Source organism: Prinia subflava, chromosome 9, assembly GCF_021018805.1.
Source record: "Prinia subflava isolate CZ2003 ecotype Zambia chromosome 9, Cam_Psub_1.2, whole genome shotgun sequence".
Taxonomy (NCBI): domain Eukaryota; kingdom Metazoa; phylum Chordata; class Aves; order Passeriformes; family Cisticolidae; genus Prinia; species Prinia subflava.
The window spans coordinates 26,633,330-26,651,389 of NC_086255.1; the positions used below are offsets into that span (position 1 = coordinate 26,633,330).

At 42.7% G+C, this 18,060-nt stretch overlaps 1 protein-coding gene and 1 long non-coding RNA gene across 7 annotated transcripts in view; one reads left to right on the forward strand and one right to left on the reverse strand.

Moving 5' to 3' along the window:
• LDB3 (LIM domain binding 3) overlaps window positions 1–8,157 on the reverse strand; it is a 116,094-nt gene extending 107,937 nt beyond the window's left edge. The window contains exons 1-3 of one of the 6 annotated variants that reach the window (XM_063406033.1): window positions 6,463–8,152; window positions 818–974; window positions 309–432 (exon numbers count right to left, since the gene is read on the reverse strand). In XM_063406033.1, the coding sequence (XP_063262103.1) occupies window positions 309–401 (93 nt within the window). In that variant the 5' untranslated portion in view covers window positions 402–432; window positions 818–974; window positions 6,463–8,152. Of the gene's footprint in view, window positions 1–308; window positions 433–817; window positions 975–6,462 lie in introns of all 6 variants that reach the window. The other 5 variants (XM_063406038.1, XM_063406032.1, XM_063406034.1 and 2 more) reach the window with 5 other exon arrangements.
• LOC134554913 (uncharacterized) overlaps window positions 6,818–18,060 on the forward strand; it is a 46,001-nt gene continuing 34,758 nt past the window's right edge. Inside the window, exons 1-2 of the long non-coding RNA XR_010081342.1 lie at window positions 6,818–6,957; window positions 13,055–13,177. This is a non-coding gene — a long non-coding RNA (uncharacterized LOC134554913). The remainder of the gene's footprint in view (window positions 6,958–13,054; window positions 13,178–18,060) is intronic.

Below are 18,060 nucleotides of genomic sequence, written 5' to 3' on the forward strand. Positions count from 1 at the left end.
ACTCCCTTCCCCCCAAATTGCACCCCGAGGCTCCTATCAGCAGCAAAAGAGACAACAGAACTGAACTGGAAGATTACTTAAAAGAGACAGTATCACCATCCATAAAAATATACTAACCAGAACTGTCTTCCTGAGGCATTATCACTGCCAGCTTGTACTCTGAACTGGTACATTTCTTGTCCACATTATATTCTCTTCATTCACACCTAGGTGCAAAGATCTCAGTTCTGCCAGGCCAGGTCAGTGTGTACATCTGGCTGCTCTGTTCCAACCCAAACAAGCTCAACCAGGTATTTTTGCACACTTACCCTGGAGATGGTCAAGGGCATGTTGAAGTCCTTGCCGCCCTGCAGTCGGAAGCCCCAGGGTCCGGGCCCGTTCAGGTTGACGCTGTAAGCCATGCTGTACCGCTTCACAGGCAGCCACAGGGCACTGCGGGACAGAGGGACGGGCAGACAGACAAGTGTGAAAAAACAGCCTGAGAACAGGGAAGAGATTTACATAACGAAAGCAATGCTCCCTCTGCCTTGCCTGTTCGGTCGTGCTCTGATAGCACCTAAGAATAGATGGGAGCTATAATGCAGATGCTGATATCCCAGCTGAGCAGGGCCCATAAAAGGTTTGTAACCAGACACCCACTATGCAAAGACTTCATGACTCACAGGTCTAATATAGTCCCCAGGGAAGGGGACAGATCTTTCTAGGCTCCTCAAGCCCCTCATGCTGCTCAGTTACTTTATGGACTAAACACGTTTTAATAAAACAAGCAAACAAAATCCCATTCTAAAATCCCAAATATTCAAGTCTCTTTACTAACCTGTTAACAACTACAAAGCCATTTTAAAATTCTCCTTCAGCACACAGGTATCTTCCACTGTGGCACATAATACAAGTTCTTTCTATATAGATCTTTCCACATGTAGCAGGAAAGGCACCAAGAAAGTGTCAACCTTCTTTTGCAATGCTTTGTTAAACTGAAAAAGTATATATTACATGTATTTAGCATCACAAAAAACCCAAAACCAAAAACAAACCACAAAAAAAACCCCACCACAACTTCATGTTTAGCTCTTGGTTCCACAGCCATTGCTTTTCTTAGGAAAATTAACATTTATTCTTTCTGAATGCAGAAAGATGTATCATGAGATACTTCAGCATTTAAATTCTGTGACAAAAGCACAGTTTCACTCTATTCCTGTTTCATCAATTCAGTACAAGTCTTCTGAAGGTGTGACACTTGAATGAAAGGCTAAGAATACAAATAGCTAACTGGTTTCTTAATTATTTCCTTGATTTTTTCATAGTTTACATTGCAGTTCTTAGGAGTTCCAGAAAGCTATAAACCTTGTTCAGTAACGCTGGATAGCATTTCTGCCTTAGATTGGAAATTGCTAAAATACAGAGGACATGAGGGTAGGGAAGAAACTGTTGGCAGAACTACAGATATAAACAAAAGGTTTCTGCTCTCAGGGTAAAGCTATAAACATTAAATAACGCTCACCCCTTTCAAGTTACTAATTTGTGCAGGACCTCCAGAACCCCTCTTCTGTATCTTTGTAGCATTTATCCTCCTTTATCCTCTGGTTAGAAAGAAACTGCCATTATATTAAAAAGGGGGGGAAAAAGCCCCCCAAATATGGGTTCTACTTTGATAATCAAAAAGACAAGCAAACCCACACAATGCACTTGAGTGAGGCAGCTCAGCTTGAACATTGATAATGGGTGGCCCTGCCAATACACCTATCTGAAAACATGATAAATATCTGATGACAAAACAGCAGAGAGCAAACACTACCAGGAACTCAGTCTTTGTCTGAGGACATGGTCAATCATTTTTCAAAACCATGAAGCAATAAGAGTTTCTGTCTGGCATTCACAGTGCCAGAAAAGCCATTTGTACAAGGAAATAATTAATCTCTGCATAAGCACTAGACTAAACCATATAACCCTCTGTTTTAGCCAGAGGTCTACCTTAAACCATAGCAAGTCACACAGATTTGAATCAAAGTAACACTGAGCCAGTGGAACTGGCCCCAACCAAAACGCAAGCAAATAGCAAGATACAGCTTGAGAATAAAGCAGGGTTTTGATGTCTCACAAACACCTCGAAGGTACATTTACATTTAGAGTATTTATAAGCTGTCCTCCGTGAGTCCAGAACTACTGATGTTTGGATGATTACTTGGAGGAGAGGCAAAACTGACTTGTTGGACTTAAAATGGCAGAGTTTCCTGGCCTGCCAGTTTATCTAGTACTGTTTTTTTAATTATTTTTTTAGAAAGCCACATGCACATGCAAAAGTTTGGAGGTGTATTCTCATTGTACTTTTACTTCTCCTAGGAATTCACTGCTGGTTTTAGTGCCCTTTCATGGCTCCATTTCAAGAGTTCAGGAGAACAGAATAAAACCAGAAGTAAGATAAACATAACTAGTCATTGCTTCACTACTAAAGACAGTATCGCATAAATAAGTATTAGAAGAAAGACCATAAATAAGTATTAGAAGAAAGTTTTATGGACTGTGAATTTTGTGGATGTTACCTTCTCATACCCAAATCTTCAGTCATTTTTGTAAATAACAGAAAAGGGGGAGAAGCAAAACCCAGAAGAGAATAAAACCACACAACAAACCGAACAGAGCTAAACATTGAGAAACAGAGATGTTGTTTAATCAAAAACTGTGTGCTTCTGTCCTACTTTCACATCTGTAACATGCCATTTGCTTATCAGGACACCTGAAAGAATCCGAGAGATCCTTCAGGCTGAGTGGTGAGCTAGGAAACCAGAGCAGGCATCGCATTCGGGGCTCTGTCATTTGAATGAAATGTTAAACTGAGGTCACTTGTTCCCACTCCTTTGGTTTCTGTCCATGTCTGCACAAATGTTCAGCATAGCTTGGCATTTTTAAAAGGAAAGTGTAGAGGATACGCCAGCGTCCTGGCCAACATTTCCCTACAACACATCAGGACCACAGCTCTTTCACGCATCTGCACTATCCCTACCAGGTGCAACTTGGAAAAAGAACATTCCCCAGTTTTCTCTCTCTGTATCCCCTTGTCCTGCCTGAAGAAAGCTCTGCTCCTAATAATGAAGTTAAAATGTTACAGAAGCTCATGCTGGAGTCACAGCTCCATTTGTTAGGGACACCCTTAGCACAGGTCCCACCTTCTACAGACTTTTAGTACAATCAGCCATTTACTGAATCTTATTCAGTAAATAAGAAAGCTGGTGGTCCACCAGCTGTTTCAGTGCTGCCCTGTTTTCAAAGGTGAGACATCAGTGCAGCAGGTACAGTGCCACCATGGCTACCAGCATAAACCTCAGCAAAACCTTCTGGGAAACCAGAGGCTGAAATAAACTGTGTGTACAGAATGCGCAATTTCCTCATTTTTCAGAGGCTTGTGATGTTTAGATTGGGTTTTAAGCTGCTTTACATAATTGCCTGCTAGTCTGTTTCAAAAATAATTTTTGTTTGCTCAGATAATAGTATTTTGTTTCTCATGGTGTGCCTTCTTCCCTACATTCTCTGGCTGTCAAAATCTATGACTTGCTTAAAGCTCCCTCCCTTAGGAGAAGAAGCTATGCTGAGTGCTGAGTCAGATGAGGTCACTGATGTAAGGAGTGACATTTAAACAAAAAACACATTCCAGGAGCAGGGTGACATTTTCTCTACACATATCAAATCAGAGGATTGTCCAGAGCTCCCCAGGCACTCCCCCCTCCTGTCCCAAGCTATTCCCAGCTGACTGATGGGAACAGTTGTGAGGAAGCTGGATGGGTCCCAGGCAGAGGAGACTGCCACCACCTCCAGCAAAAGGCTCTGAGCCTGAGCAGAGCTGTCCTTCCACCAGCCCAGGAGAGATGTCACACCAGCGGAAACAATTCCCACGTGCTAGGAGACCACGCTGTGCGTATTCCAGTGAACTGACTTTGGGAGAGCCACAACTGCATGCTCAGAAGTGCACAGACATGAAGTGAATGAAATAAAAGCTACTAGTGTCAACGCTAAATTAAGGTGGGAGGAAACAAGTAATGGAAATTCCAATTGTTAAAGCTGCAACTACTTCACAAAGCTGGCCGCATTAGTCAGGGGCTATATTTTAGTTGCTGTGATAGATGTACGCACAGGGGAGACTTGAATTACTGCAGCAACAAGGTTGTATCACTGGATCATCAAGGATTTCAGAATTGGATTGCTTGAGAGTTTGACTTCTGAGCTGCAACAGACTATGAATCTCTGGCAAATAAAAGTATGCATACAAGGTCATGGTTTCAATGTTTTATGTTTAGGCAAGTGAAAGGTTTGTGCCACACATGAATAAACTATCATCTCCTCTTTAATAGAAAGATGTTCAAAAATCTGGATAGACTTTTTTTTAGGGAAAAAAAAAAAAAAGAAGGAAAGAAACAGGCAAAAAGATTGTCTGTCTTTCTTTCAGTCTCCCTCACCTGAGGGAGTGGGAGTACAAGGCGGCAGCTTTCAGCTTTATGACAAACACGCCCTTTTTGTCCCATGGATTCCTGCATTGTCCCCAGCACAATTACCTATGATCCTTCAGAAGAGTGACAGAGCAAGGTGAATGGAACCTTTGAAAAAACTACTCACGAGCCACATGCATGAAGAAAACCCAAGCTTTGAACCAGTTGTCCAGTATATGCAATCCTAGAGTTTTCCAAAGTTTTGAATCTACCCGATGTTAAGTACCCTTCAGATGAAATCAACAGCTGTATTTGGGGACAGATCTCCATTGTCATCCACAAGATGAAATAGTACACATTTACTATCTATTAGCTAAGCAGGGCTAAGGAATTTGAAATTGACACATTAGAGGTGGAAAAACATTTTAGCTCTGAATTCCTACCTTGCCAGTGGCAAACTGAATATAAAATTAATTACCAAGAGCAAAGATACTTTCCCCCACAAATTCAATATTGCTTCCAAAGTAAGACTATTCTGAAAAATAGCTCATTGTGATCTTCTTTCCTTCACTGCTGAACTCTGAACTAAGTTGAGCTAATCCTATTTGAACTTCCACGTACAGCTTTGTTTTACCTATTTATTTAAAATCCTTCAATTCTGACAGACCTTAGGATTTCTAAGTTCCTTTTAGCCCCTTTATCAAGTTGTCCTAAATCTTGATCTTTCTCAAGCCGCTAAATTTTCTATCACACTTGGCTTCACCACATTCTGCTTTGTCAGTATCTTACTAAGACTGGGCTTTGTGGGTTCCAGAAAAACCCAATAAGGCTGAGGAGATACGCCAGAGCAATATAATAATAGAATATTATCTCCCTTCTCTATAGTATAATGCCTTCAGAAATGCAGCTCAAATGTTTCCTGTTTGGCTGGTTGCTGCTGCCAGTATCTCCTTACCAATTAACCAAATTTGCTATTTACGCCTCCCTCTAGATCCTTCACCATGACTATTTTCACCTTTAGGAAAAACCCACCTGTATTTCACACTTTTTTCCTTTACTACATGGCCTTTTTCCCCGCACCAACCTCCTTTCACTACCATAAAAGATTTGGCATATAACATAGTTTAGACAGAATTAAACTTTAAAAGATACAAAGACTTTTTGGTAACTGTGTTAAACTGGAAACCTGTGGAGAGACAGATTCACTGTCAAAGGGAAGGGGAAGATACCTCTCCAGACTATATGTGAAGTGTATATTATTGATTTATCATCTTACCAGATTTCAGGCATTGTTTTTAAAGACACTCACTACTCCATGTAATACTTAAGACTTCTGTGGCACTTACCTTCCCATGACAAGAAAATTTCTTCTTTTAAGGTAAAGAACACCTAAACACCTGTTGTTTTAAGCACATCCTGTTTATAAACATAACCACAGCGGTTAGCTTACCAACTTTAGTGAGAAAATAAGTCAATAACAGCAAAACGGATTAAAACGCAGGGCTCAGTTTCTAACATATATACTTGAGGCAGAAAAAGTAGTCTGCATTATTGTTCTCACTGCTGTTCTCCAACTCTGGGCTGAAACCAGGAAAGTTTACAGCAATCCTGTGACTAGTGTAATCTGTGCCTTGCTGCAGGGGAACCTAACTGACTATTCGGCCTCAGGAAAGAGAAAACAGTGAACGAAAAACATCCAAACAAACCCAAAGACATCACCGTCAGCTCCACACAGACCAGGGGCTGAACTGACATCGAGGACACAGGACCTCTGGGGCCCAGGCTTTGCCTCCTGACAGCCCGAGGTCTCCTCAGCGCGGGGAGCGCACAACGAGGTTTACGAGAAGGATCCTGTCAGTGTAACTTGGCCATCGCACATTCCTCAGGGATCACCACAGCACGCTGATGTAGCGGTGCGCCTATACGCACAAGGCTGCAAGATAACTAAGCAGCCTCCCAAAAGTTACACTTCTGCCTTCCCAGTAAGGGCTCTCCGGGGTTCAATTTTCCACTACAGAAGCGCTGTAGTCGCGGCGCGACCCACCTTGTCTCGCTCACCGGTACCTCCGGGCCGAGCGGCCGCCCCCCGCCGCCTCCGGCCGCACGGCGCTGCCCGGGCCGCGCCGGGTGGGACCCGCCCCCGCGGGAGCCGCGGCTGCCTCACCCACGGACATCGCCCCCGCAGCCAGAGGGGGCCGCGACCGGGGCCGAGGGGAGCGCTGAGACACCCGCCCGCCCCGCGGCGAGGGAAGAGCCGCTGCCCCGCAGGTGGAGCCTTTCGAGCGGCCGGGCCGCCGGGAGCGCCGCGCTGAGGGCGGCGGCCGCCCCCCGTCCCGCCGCGAGGGGGCGCTGCGCGGGCGAGGCGGCGCGGGAGGGGATTTGCCTCAGGCGGTGGCGCAGGGACCGATCCGCAAGAAGCCGCTGCCGGCGGCGTGTAAATATCCGAGTTTGGGCCGAGATCACCTCGGGGCCGCGGTGGCAGAGCGGGAAGGTGACACAGAGCTGTGGGGAGCGGTTCGGCCGAGCGCCGGGGCAGCAGGTATCCCGGGGGGCGGGCGTTCCGCGTCTGAGCCCTCAGGGAAGGATGCGAGGATGAAATGGCGGCGGGAGCGGGGGGGCTGCGCCCGCGGGTGGGACCAGGAACGCTCTGGAAGGCGGCGAGGGCGGCCGGGAGGGGCTGCTGTCCTGCACAAGTTCAGCAAAACCTCCTGAGCCTGGTGTGTTAATGCTTTGCTGGTTTGGAGCCGCCAGACTTCAGCCCCTTCGCCCACTGCCTGCTGCCTTTGGCCCCTTTGCTCGGAACACGAGTGAGAACGGTGGTTTCATTCACTGACCCGTAGGAAAAGTGGGAGCGAGGTTGTTTCCCCCCACTGATTCACTGGTGTTGATAAGCAATGGTCGTTTTGGTTAGGTGGAAAAGTTAAAACGACGTCCCGAGAGGAGACAAAGGGTTTGGAAGACAAAAAATTCAGAACGAACAATTTAATTGCCCACCAGGACACTGATGCCGAGATGATTTAAGAGATTGAGCCTTGTGGTGCCTTCACATGGTCCTGCTGAGTGCTATCAAGGACCAGGCAGCCCGCTCCATACATCCTTCTCTTCAGCAGTCCTGTTTGGTTTGCTTTTTTGGCTTTTTATGTTATGCTCCCCAAAGTAGCCTGCAGAAAGTCAGCTGTTTTCTCAGTGCAATGACAGAGCCACTGCTTTATGAGTCTGTTAAAAATTAAAAAAAAAAAAAAGGAAAAGCCTGTTCCCAGGCGTTGCTCCGCTGGAAACGCGTGCGGTGCCCCCCGTGGCATCGGAAGCCCCCGGGATTTGCCCAGGAGCGAGGAGAATCCCCGGGCCGGGAGCCCCGGGCAGGCGGCCCCGCCCTGGCTCCGCCGGGGCCGAGAGGCCGCGCCCGGTCAGCACCAGGGACAGGGGCGGGCCCGGGGCGAGAGCCCCGCGGTGAGGGGCTACGGACAGCAATGGAATCGCTGGAATCCACTGCCCTTCTGAGGAGTTTCACAGCTCCAGCCTACTTAAAAGGGTCACAGTTCAGGTTTAGTGTTTCTTGTCTTATGACAAGTCTCTTTACACTTTAAGTACTGACCCCTCTCTTGGTCCAATATCCAGCATGCACAGACAAGACCAGGAAAAATTGATCTAAATTATTTCTGAATTAAGATATGGCCAAAATTCATATTCATATGGATTGTGACTTTATGGTAGTTGCAAAAATATTCCACTGACAAATTGGCTTATATCCCCAAAGGAAACGTTTTGCATCTTGTGATGAGGTGAGCAACCTCGTAAAGTAGCATACTGGGTGATTTAAGCTGGAAAACATAATCCAGATGGTGAGAAATTATGTTTATTTCATGATGTTCTGTTAGATTATCCCATTCTATGTGTGATTTTAAAAATCATATTTAGATTTAGGACTTATACCCGAGCCTTTCCGAGGCCTTCAATAACCTGATTTTCTGTTCCTTGGTAAAAGTATCAGCAAGGATGACAAGGATGACAGGGCCAATAACCCTGTTCTGATGAGTGGTGGATCAGTTTTGGTTTTGTTTGAAACAGGATGAAATACACTGCCTTGTATGTTTCTCCATAGGTCACTCAAGGCTGGGGAACTTGAAAGTGTCGACCTCTACCTGCTCAGCACTCTCTAAAAGAGCCTGCAGGCTTGTTCCCAGAAACTTGTACCTGTCATTTGGAGGGACAAAATCCTCTGTCCCATCTTTCTAGAAAGCACTAGTGACAGTATTAAACTCATATTTTAAATGATGTTTCAGAAATATGTTGCTTACCTACCAATGGCCTTGGACTAGTTCCCTGAAACACCTTTGGGGTCACCACATAGTATGAAAAGCTGAGCACTGAGACTACACTGGCTAGGCCATCTTGTGCAAACAGTCCTATTTGCTTTTTGGAAAGTAGCTTACTGATACATTTAGCTGTCCTTATTCCTCAGTGACTCACTCAGTGTGATTTGCTTCTGATCCAGGAGTTTCATTCCAGCCTGGGCAATTTCCTTTACTGGAAAATTCAGATAGTTCTGTCAAGGGCTAATTTTCTGCAAGTCTTTCTCCTGGTCTTTTATCCTTTCTTCTAATCACAATCTGATCTCTCAAACAATTTTGTCAGCTGTTCAGCCTCAGAAACTTTGTTTTCCTTGTAAATAGGCTCCTCATTTTTCACAAATTTCTGCAGTATGGTTTCATTATGTTTATCAGGTATTTTAGTTAGCTGTCTGCACATTTTATTTGCAGACACAGTCTGCACATTTTATTTCCATCACAGATGGAAACTTAAAAGAATGACTGGTACCCAACAAGGCTGGCCTCCTCAGGTACTGAGGGCTTCTCACCAATGATGATATTAGGAAAATTATCAAGTACAGACACTGCAGCACAAAGTATGGATATGTTTTCTCGTGGAATAATGCTTTTGAGATGTCATCTCACTCCCTGCCCAGCTGACGGGGATCTGAGTTCAGAAATAAACCAGTGATGAGCGGGGCTTTGTGGGAGCCCCTACTGAGGAACAAGTAACTGGAAGAGGACACTGCCTTTGGTTTGGATGGGCTGTGTAGGTGTTACTTCTCTGTGGCAACACTGATGGGACTGTTCAGACAGAAGTGCAGATCTGGCCTGTGTTTGCACTGTCATTTACCCAAACTCTAACAGCTCCAGTAAATGAGGCTGTTCCATTTGTGATTGCTTAGCAGTTCTGATTTTCCCAGTTCTTTGCACATGTTGTGTAAGGGGACGGGAGAGTCAGTGGTTTGTTCCTTCCTTCACTGGCAAATAAATGGGAAATTTACAAAACAACTCACAATTTTATCTTCTGACAAAAGACTAGTAGGAAATTCTTTAAAAATAGGACTGTAGACATGTCCAGTTAACAGTCTGGTTCATGTGGTATTGTGTTCTGGCATTGGCAAAAAAGCTGCCAAAGGAATCTAATACTTTGGATCTCCAAAATAATTTTGTTTTGCAGAAATTTTACAGAAAATCTTAGGAACATGTAGCAAGCACAGCTCAGATGAGGATCGTCTTTTTAGTGACTCTATTTTAGTAACTTTATCCTTGTAAGATAGAGGTTCATCATTCCCATTTTCAGTCTTACCTTAATAATTTTGCAGGCTTCCTAGTGTTGCTCACATATAAGAGCAAACAAATATGCAAAGAAAATAATCAAAATGTGACGCTGTTACATACAGTTCAATAGAACATTGTGAACTGTAGTTCTAGAGTGTTGCTCAAAGATGAAAAAGAAGTCAGTCCACATGATAACCTCCTCGGACTGTTCCTGTCATTTCCCTGGGCTGTAATATTAGCACAATATTCCTGGTACAGGATGAAAACAGAGTTATGGCAGTAGGTAATTCAAGAGAGACTGTCTGCAGGATGAGCCCCAGAAATACTGCTTGACTTATAACCCTCACCACTTTCATACTAAATTTGGGCTAATCTGGCCCCAAAATGTCAGCACTAATGTCTTGTGTACCGATTTTAGATAGAACAAAAGCTGGAATTCTCTTAAAAAATATTTTCAGTTAGTTTGGCTAAACAAACGTTGTCCTCTTAATTCTAACTCGCCGTTTAACTGTAAATACTCAGCTGTAAATGCAGGCTCTTTGTATAAAGGGAAAGGTGAATCCCTTCCCACTTGTCTTCTTTGGTATTTCTCTGCATTTCTCCATTGAAGATTGATTAATCCATTATTGCATCTTTCTTACAACAGGCACTGCTCATCTTCTGTTTTACAATGCAAAACCTTCCTGAATTTGCCCGCAGCACTCAAAGAGTAAATGATATGCGTTTTTACAGATAATCTTGGGTACTGCACTAAATGGAATTGCCCAACACACATAAAGAGTTAATGCCCTACTCTGACTCAGAACCACCTTTGATACTTAGCACAAAGCAGTGTCAGCTGAGTAGCAGTCTTGTTCAATTTGATTATTTGGTGCTTTGAGCTGATGATTTTTCAGTTGAGCCCACTGATTTATTGAACTAGTTTTCATTGGGACATCTGTAAACTGGGATAAACTTTGCTGAGGAAACTGAGCTAAATTAAACTTAGCTGCTGCTGAAGCCTGAGTACCAGTGTATGTTTTTCTTCAAAGGGTAGCATCTCAGTGCCCAACCTTGAAGAAAGATCAGGACCATCTTGATGGTCAGGTGCTAAATATACAACTCACTAGACAGTAACTGAGCAACCAGCTCTGTCCTTGCACAATGTTCATGCAGTAAGCAGGGCGAAGGACTAATAGAGAAAGGTACACCCTGTCAAAAAATGTTCTAGACCATATCTGTACAATCACAATAAGTAAAATAAATTTATTTTGTAGCTTTATTGACAGTTTTCAGTAATTCAAAGTTCACTTAGGATCAGCCAAGCTTTCCAACTGAGTTTCAGTGGGCTATGGGAGGACAAGTGGGATACAAATTCAGGATCCTATTGTATAAATAACCTGTTTCAATTCCCCCATTGTTTAAAACAGTGCATGAGTTAACAAGAATAGAGCTCCCAGACAAGTCAACAGGAATGTCTTATTATTTATTCCGTTTTTATTGTTTTGTTCTTCAGCCCTGTCCTTTACATTCTGGATATAAGCTATAGAGGTATCAGAATAAAAGTTCCAGTGATGAGCTTTTTTTCTTGTGAGCTCTTTCAAGTTTAGATCAAGTACATTAGTAACAGGCAAATTTTACTGAAGTCAAATAATTCTGCTGGAACCAAGCCACTATCTCTTGGAAGAAGGAAGCAGAGAAAGACAAGTGCCTGCAAGTTAATCACATGTTGAAACAGAAACATTATGGGGTCCTCTTGACTTGTCAAATCAACCAACTTTTTGAGTGCAATTTGTGCTGTATATATAATAGCTGTGAGTGTTGCATTTGGGACTTCCAAAATCCCAAATTTGGGATTTTCAATTGTTGAAGTTCAATTGAATGTTCTTTGGACCACCAGAATCCTTTTTCAAATCTCTGTCTCCAGTCCTGAGATACAAAACTGGAGAATAAATACTAGTATTGTGAAAATCTTAAGCAAGTTGTCACAAAAAGTGCTTAGTAGAGGATGTTGCTTTATTGCCATTGGACTTTTTGGTTTTTAACGGAAAAATTCAGAACTGATTTATGATCCCCATGAAGTTATTTAATTAGCATGATTTTCTGTTCAGAAAATTCCCCTTAAGTAGTGGATGAGAAACACAGCTCCCATCAGGATTCACCTTGTATAGCTGAATTCTCTGAATCCTTTTGCTGTAAGTCTTTACTGGTATCATGCCATTCCTACTTGTCTGGCTGTTCTGGTAAGACATCTGCTCTTGACCATCTTTTGGTTAAAGAAATGCCCTGATCCTATACTCCAAATCCTGGGTTTTCCAGAAATGGCTTCCAGTGGTGCTGGACACTCAGCTGTGTTATTTTGAAAACTCCTGCAGTAATTTTATTTTTAAAAGCTGGAATTCAGGCAGCTCACTCTGTTGCCATGTTCATGAACTGCTCTAAGAAGCAATTGTCTTTGTACTGTGACCCAGTGAAAATGGAGCAGGTTCAGCTGTGATGGGGCTCTTTCTATTTCGGGGAACAGCACAGTGAAGCTGCAAGGTGCAGCTCTGTGGCCTCCTTAGCCCTGTCTCTGGAATTATTATGGTCTGGCTCCTGCATGTGAGGAAAATCAAGGATTCAGTGAAAGGAGCAAGGAGAAATTTGACACAAGATTGTAACTCTGAGTCCCTTTTCTGGCCCACAAACAGAAAGAGAAGATGCCTGTTTCATATAAAGTTACTGGTTTTCTACAATTTTGGATTTCCTAATTTATTTGCAATCAGTTTATTTTGATGCAGTGCAAATGGGTATCCTGAACTGTGTTTTCTTATTTGCTTCTTTTGCCTTTGGTCATAGTCTACCATCACAGATTGGGGTAAAACGAGTTATATTTGGTGTGATTTATTGAAATGGAGTTTCACATCATGTTTCATGGAATTTACATGGCTTTAATTCCTTCAGGTGAAAAAACCTGGTATATGCAGTGCCTGAAGAGACCAGCTCTTTCTGTGTGAAACTTACTTCTCGTGTAACTGAACATAATGATCCTGAACCTGAAAGGCTGGTGTGTTTTTTTCTTTCCAGAGGAATGATTTTCAAAAGGAATCCATGCAGTGAATGTGATGAACCACCAACCTGCCTGATGCTACTACCCCAACTCTGTCCTTCATCAGATTAAGTTCTTACTTCAGTGAGCAGCAGCAGAAAGTGAGTTTTAACAAGTGCATCTGGAAAATAGCACTTCTGATAAGATCTATCAGTACACATTAAGGGTTCTGCCGTGGGCTTCTGTTACTCAGAAGCTTCAGCTGAGGACAGCAGCATCAAAAGGATTCATATTTTTAAATCACAGTTGGAGAGTTATTATAAGCCCAGACTCCATCTGTTTACATGTTAAGGTGGAAGCATAAATAGTTGCTTTAAAAGCCAGGAGGGAGCTGTGTTTAATTAATGCTGGTTTTGCTACCTGAGGGCACTGGGGCTGCTTGCAAGGGGGTGCTAGAAGTGTGAACTACTAAAAATTGGAAGAAGGTGGTGATATTGCTGGGAGGGCTTGAAAGCAGGACTGTCCATGGATGAGTGTCAAGGAACACTCAACTGCAGGACCTGCCAGGTAGAAGGGAGCTGAGTCCTGATCAAGAAATCAGGGTTTGAAAGGGAAGTGTGGGGACAGACAGCTATTTCATAGCATCTTCATGGAGAGGGCAAGCAAGAGCCTTCCCTCTGGCCCTGTGGCTTAACTAGAGAAGAGCTGTCTGCTCCCTCATTGCTGGAAGTAGGGACAATGAGAAGAATCTCTAAGAGATGTGGACTGAGCTAAGCAGGATTTCTGCAGTCTGCACAAGAGGATAAAGGTGAGCTGTCACACTGGGAAATAACTTGTAAGTTTAGATCTGGAACTTTTTTTCAAAAAGAAAACCAATTTTTCTTTGTTTTTAAACCTCTCTTTCTTGCTTTCCTTTTTCTTTAAAGGGGAACTTGCATAGCATATCTAATATAAACAAATAAGGGAAGCAGGATTACTGAAAACATTGTCATTTGTTCTATTCTATGGTTATGTGTTTACAACCAGCACCAGTCTAGTGTGTGTTAATACTGCTGGGACTCTGAGCAGAGAACTGGTTTCCTCAAAGTCACAGGTCAGCACTGGACAGTTACCTTAGGGATTCTGGCTTGCTGTGATAGTAGCCACGCTCTTAACAATTCTTGGAGTTCAAGCTGTGATGAATTGCCCTATTTTAAATCCTTTGATATTAATGAAGCTCTTTTGTGCATGAAAGTAGAAGTTGGTCCTGAAGGTGTAACTCATGTCTGGACATGGCAGAAACAACTATCTGACGTTCAGAGCAGGCTAAACCATACAGTGTTCTCTGATTTTCCTTCTAGGCAACATTCAGGAAAGTTTGTGGAAATCTGGTGGGTTTGGTTTCGTAGTAGTTCATCCAGTTTATGTTACTCTTGTTTCCTGGATGACACTGCTGGTCAAGGATTCCCTTCCTCCGTGAACAATTTCTGCCCCATTAATAGAGCAGAAAACCCTAACAATGATTCTACTACCTGTTTGACTTGGCTCACTTCAAGGGACAAACCTTTATATTTCGTACAGTGCTTTAGATCAAAAACAGGTACACAATTGCATGCCACGTATTTTTCATAGTTACAGCTAATCAGTAAAATGCCTGATACTACTTCATTCATGTTACCTGTAAAACATTCAGCTGAAGTCTGTGTGGGCATTTGTACATTATTTATGTTTAGAAAAAGAATGCCTGTGCATCCCTTATCCCCTTCAGTAACAATCTCTGCCTTTCATATGTGACAGTGTAGTTTAGATGTTTTGATAATTGTATAGTAAAGGAAGAAAATGTGAATAAAATAAATGGAAAAAATAAATTCTATGTCCAGTTGTGAATCTTGGAACAAACAGTAAAAGCTAGTTGAGAATAGCTACAGCATGATAAAGAGCATATTGTCTCTATTTCATAGGCATAAATACTTAGATATGAGAAGATTAGGTAATTTTCCTAAGGTCACACAGAAAACATGGAAAAAAGAAAAAATAGAATCTTGAACTTCTGATTCAAACTTCTATTCATTTTTTTATGACTGTCATTCCTCCTCTTGATAAGGGTTTGCTATAACAAAGTGCTTTCTGCTTTCTACATCAAATCAAATTTGCAATTCAGCTCACCTATCAGTATTAACCTTGGCTTTAAAAAATCTGAAACTTCGAAAAAATATTAATGTAAAGTTCTATGGCATTAGCAGCAAATACTAGTCTGGAAAAAGATTTTTAAAATTCACTAACTTTTAGTACTGACCTAACACACCCCTAACTCCTTCATTTCACTTGTGTGTCCTGAGGGGTTGTGTAAGTATTTTTGCATATGATTAACTTTAGGCATCTGAAAAACTTAATAAGAAAGCAGTTTTACCAGTTTTACAGCAAAGGGTGTATCTGGGTGTGTTTGATACATTTTTGAAGTATTGAGGCTTTTGAAGGAAATGCTGTTACACTAGAGGTACAGTCATTTTCTGTGTAACCTTTCAGGCATGGCACTGTGTGGAAGAGTACAGATTTTCCTTTTTATTTTTCCCAGTCAGTGGAAAACATTGTAGCAATTGTAAGTATGCCCATAAGTGTCCCACAGCCTACTCAGGAAACGTTCCCCTATGGAACTTTACCTTGGAGACTGTGTGCTATACAGTGATGTAGTCTCAGATTTTTGTGTCTGATTCCAAACCATGTTCTTGTACACTTGTGGAAGTCACAGTGAAGTGTAAATGTTGGGGGAAATGAGCGATGGCTTGGCTTTTCCATTGTGGGTAAAACATGCCCCACAAAAATTCCCCTTAGCAAGTTATTTACATAGGTGTCATGTTTATTTTTTATGGGCATGGTGAGCTTTACTCCCAGCTTATGTCTGTGCATTGGCACAGCTTAACCAGAGCTGCAGCTCCCTCTGCTCTGCACACACCTAAGGCTTGACTCAAGCCTGATAAAGCTGCACATTCTACCTGTCCTCCAAGTTACAGTCAGCATCAAAAGACTGACTTAGGCCATTTTTGCTGTACTTCTGAGACATAGATCTGGTGGATTATGACTGAGTATGGATTACAGTAAGCCAAATAAATGAAAGTGGGTCTTAAAAAGGTTCTCCCATATGAAGTCTCCTTGGTAAGGATTGGTTAAGATTTTCCTGAAAGTGATTGAAAATATCTTTGGTACTAAATCTACATAAATACAGGTGTCTGTTTAAGTTTTAAAAACAAAACAACAAACAACCAACAACCAAACAACAACAATAAAAGCCCCCAAACCCACAACCAAACCGAAGTCACCCCCCGCCAAAAAAACCCCAAAACAACAACAAAAAACCCCCACACCCCAACCAAAAAACCCTAAACAGAAGGGTAAGGAAGAAACGTTCACTCTGAAGAGGGGTGAATCCCTCCAATTTTTTCACAGCCACTGGGGTAGTTCTACTATTTACCCCAGTTGCAGGTGCATCTTAATTTTCAGAGCCAATTTCATTGCCAAGAGTTTGTAGGCTAATATGCAAACCAACCACCATGAGTCTTTGTAGTCTAGTATCATGTGATTCTGACATCTCTGTATTCAGTGAGCATTTTCCTACACTGATGTGACACATGCAGCATTTTCTTTGCTCTGCAAGCTGGGTATATAGAAGACCTGTGCTGTGTCTCCAGCAGAGCCTTGGTGCTGCCAGAACTGCTGTAACTAAAATAAATGTTTTCCTACAAAACACAAACAAAATTCTTATAACTGTTTTGTGTCAGACTGCTAAGCTGGATTTGCTGTGGAGAAACTTTCCTGGCTTCATTAAGCTTATGCTGATGATCTGCTCAGTCTGTTCTCCTTAGAAGGGAAGTAAATAGGACAGCTTGTAAATCTTGTCAGCTGTGAAGTTTGCATAAGTTTGAAAATGGGCATTTAGGTTAGAAATTTGAGGGGCTAAGGAAGGCACAGTAATCATTTAGTGTACAGGATCACGGCTCATGTCTAAAGTCGCTCAGAATGACACTAATAAGAATTTATTTACTTGTTTTAAGACTGCTTTTATATAAACATATTTATAACATTCCTATGACATTAGCTACTCCAAGGCTACAAATACAAATGTTTGAACAGAGGTGCTTGTTGCCAGCCACTGAAATACCATTGTCTGATATTAACACTGCATTGCAGATAAAGGCCCTCTCTCAGTAGGGGTTTCAGCAGCAGAGACAGGTTAGCGTTACTGAGGTGGCAGTGCCTTTCACTGGGGGATCAGAGGATGAGGGGACATGGTGGCACTTCTTGGGATGGCCTGAGGAAGAAAGGGCACCAAGCACCCTGAGGAAGATGGGCACATGTGGGAATGGTGATTTATCTGTGTTACACCCTAAAGCTCTACCAACACCCAAAAAAGCATTGGAGGTGTCTTTGTTTACTTCAGTCAAGCTTGCTGTGGGTTTTGCATGTGGCTTCAAGAAAAATACTGTTTGCTATTCTGTCTTACTTAAGAATGTGGGAAATGTTGATAGTCAATGTCATATTCTATGATGACACTTTTTACTTCAGTGGTGGGTATAAAAAAGTTTCCACAAGTATGGAATGTGATTGTAACCTGGAAGACACAGGGAGTAAGAGCAGTTGTGTGTGAAAGTTGGAAAGATTGCCAGCATGTGGGTGCTGCCTTATGCAGTTCTTCAGTCTTGGCTTGCAGCAGCCGTTCATTACACTGGCTCTTGGCACGTCCTTTGCAGGTCCAGCAGTAGTGACCAGGTCCAGACCAATTGCTCAGCAGTTTTGCAGAATTGCTTGAATGATCAGACCAAACAGTTCCACTGGTGACCCCAGCCTGAGTTTGTGCCCCATGAAGGGGCAGAGCTTATGTGTTAACTCCCAGCACCACTTGCCATTGCCTTTGCCAGCAGCCTGCTCTGTGAACAGCTGCTGGAGTACAAAAGGCCAAAGGAAAGTGTCTCAGATTTGCCCTTGTCCTGTCCCACTCTGAGGCACTGGAACATGTCCAAGTGCATGGTAAACTACAGGCGGTCTCTGCAGAACAGCCTGTACAGTTGAC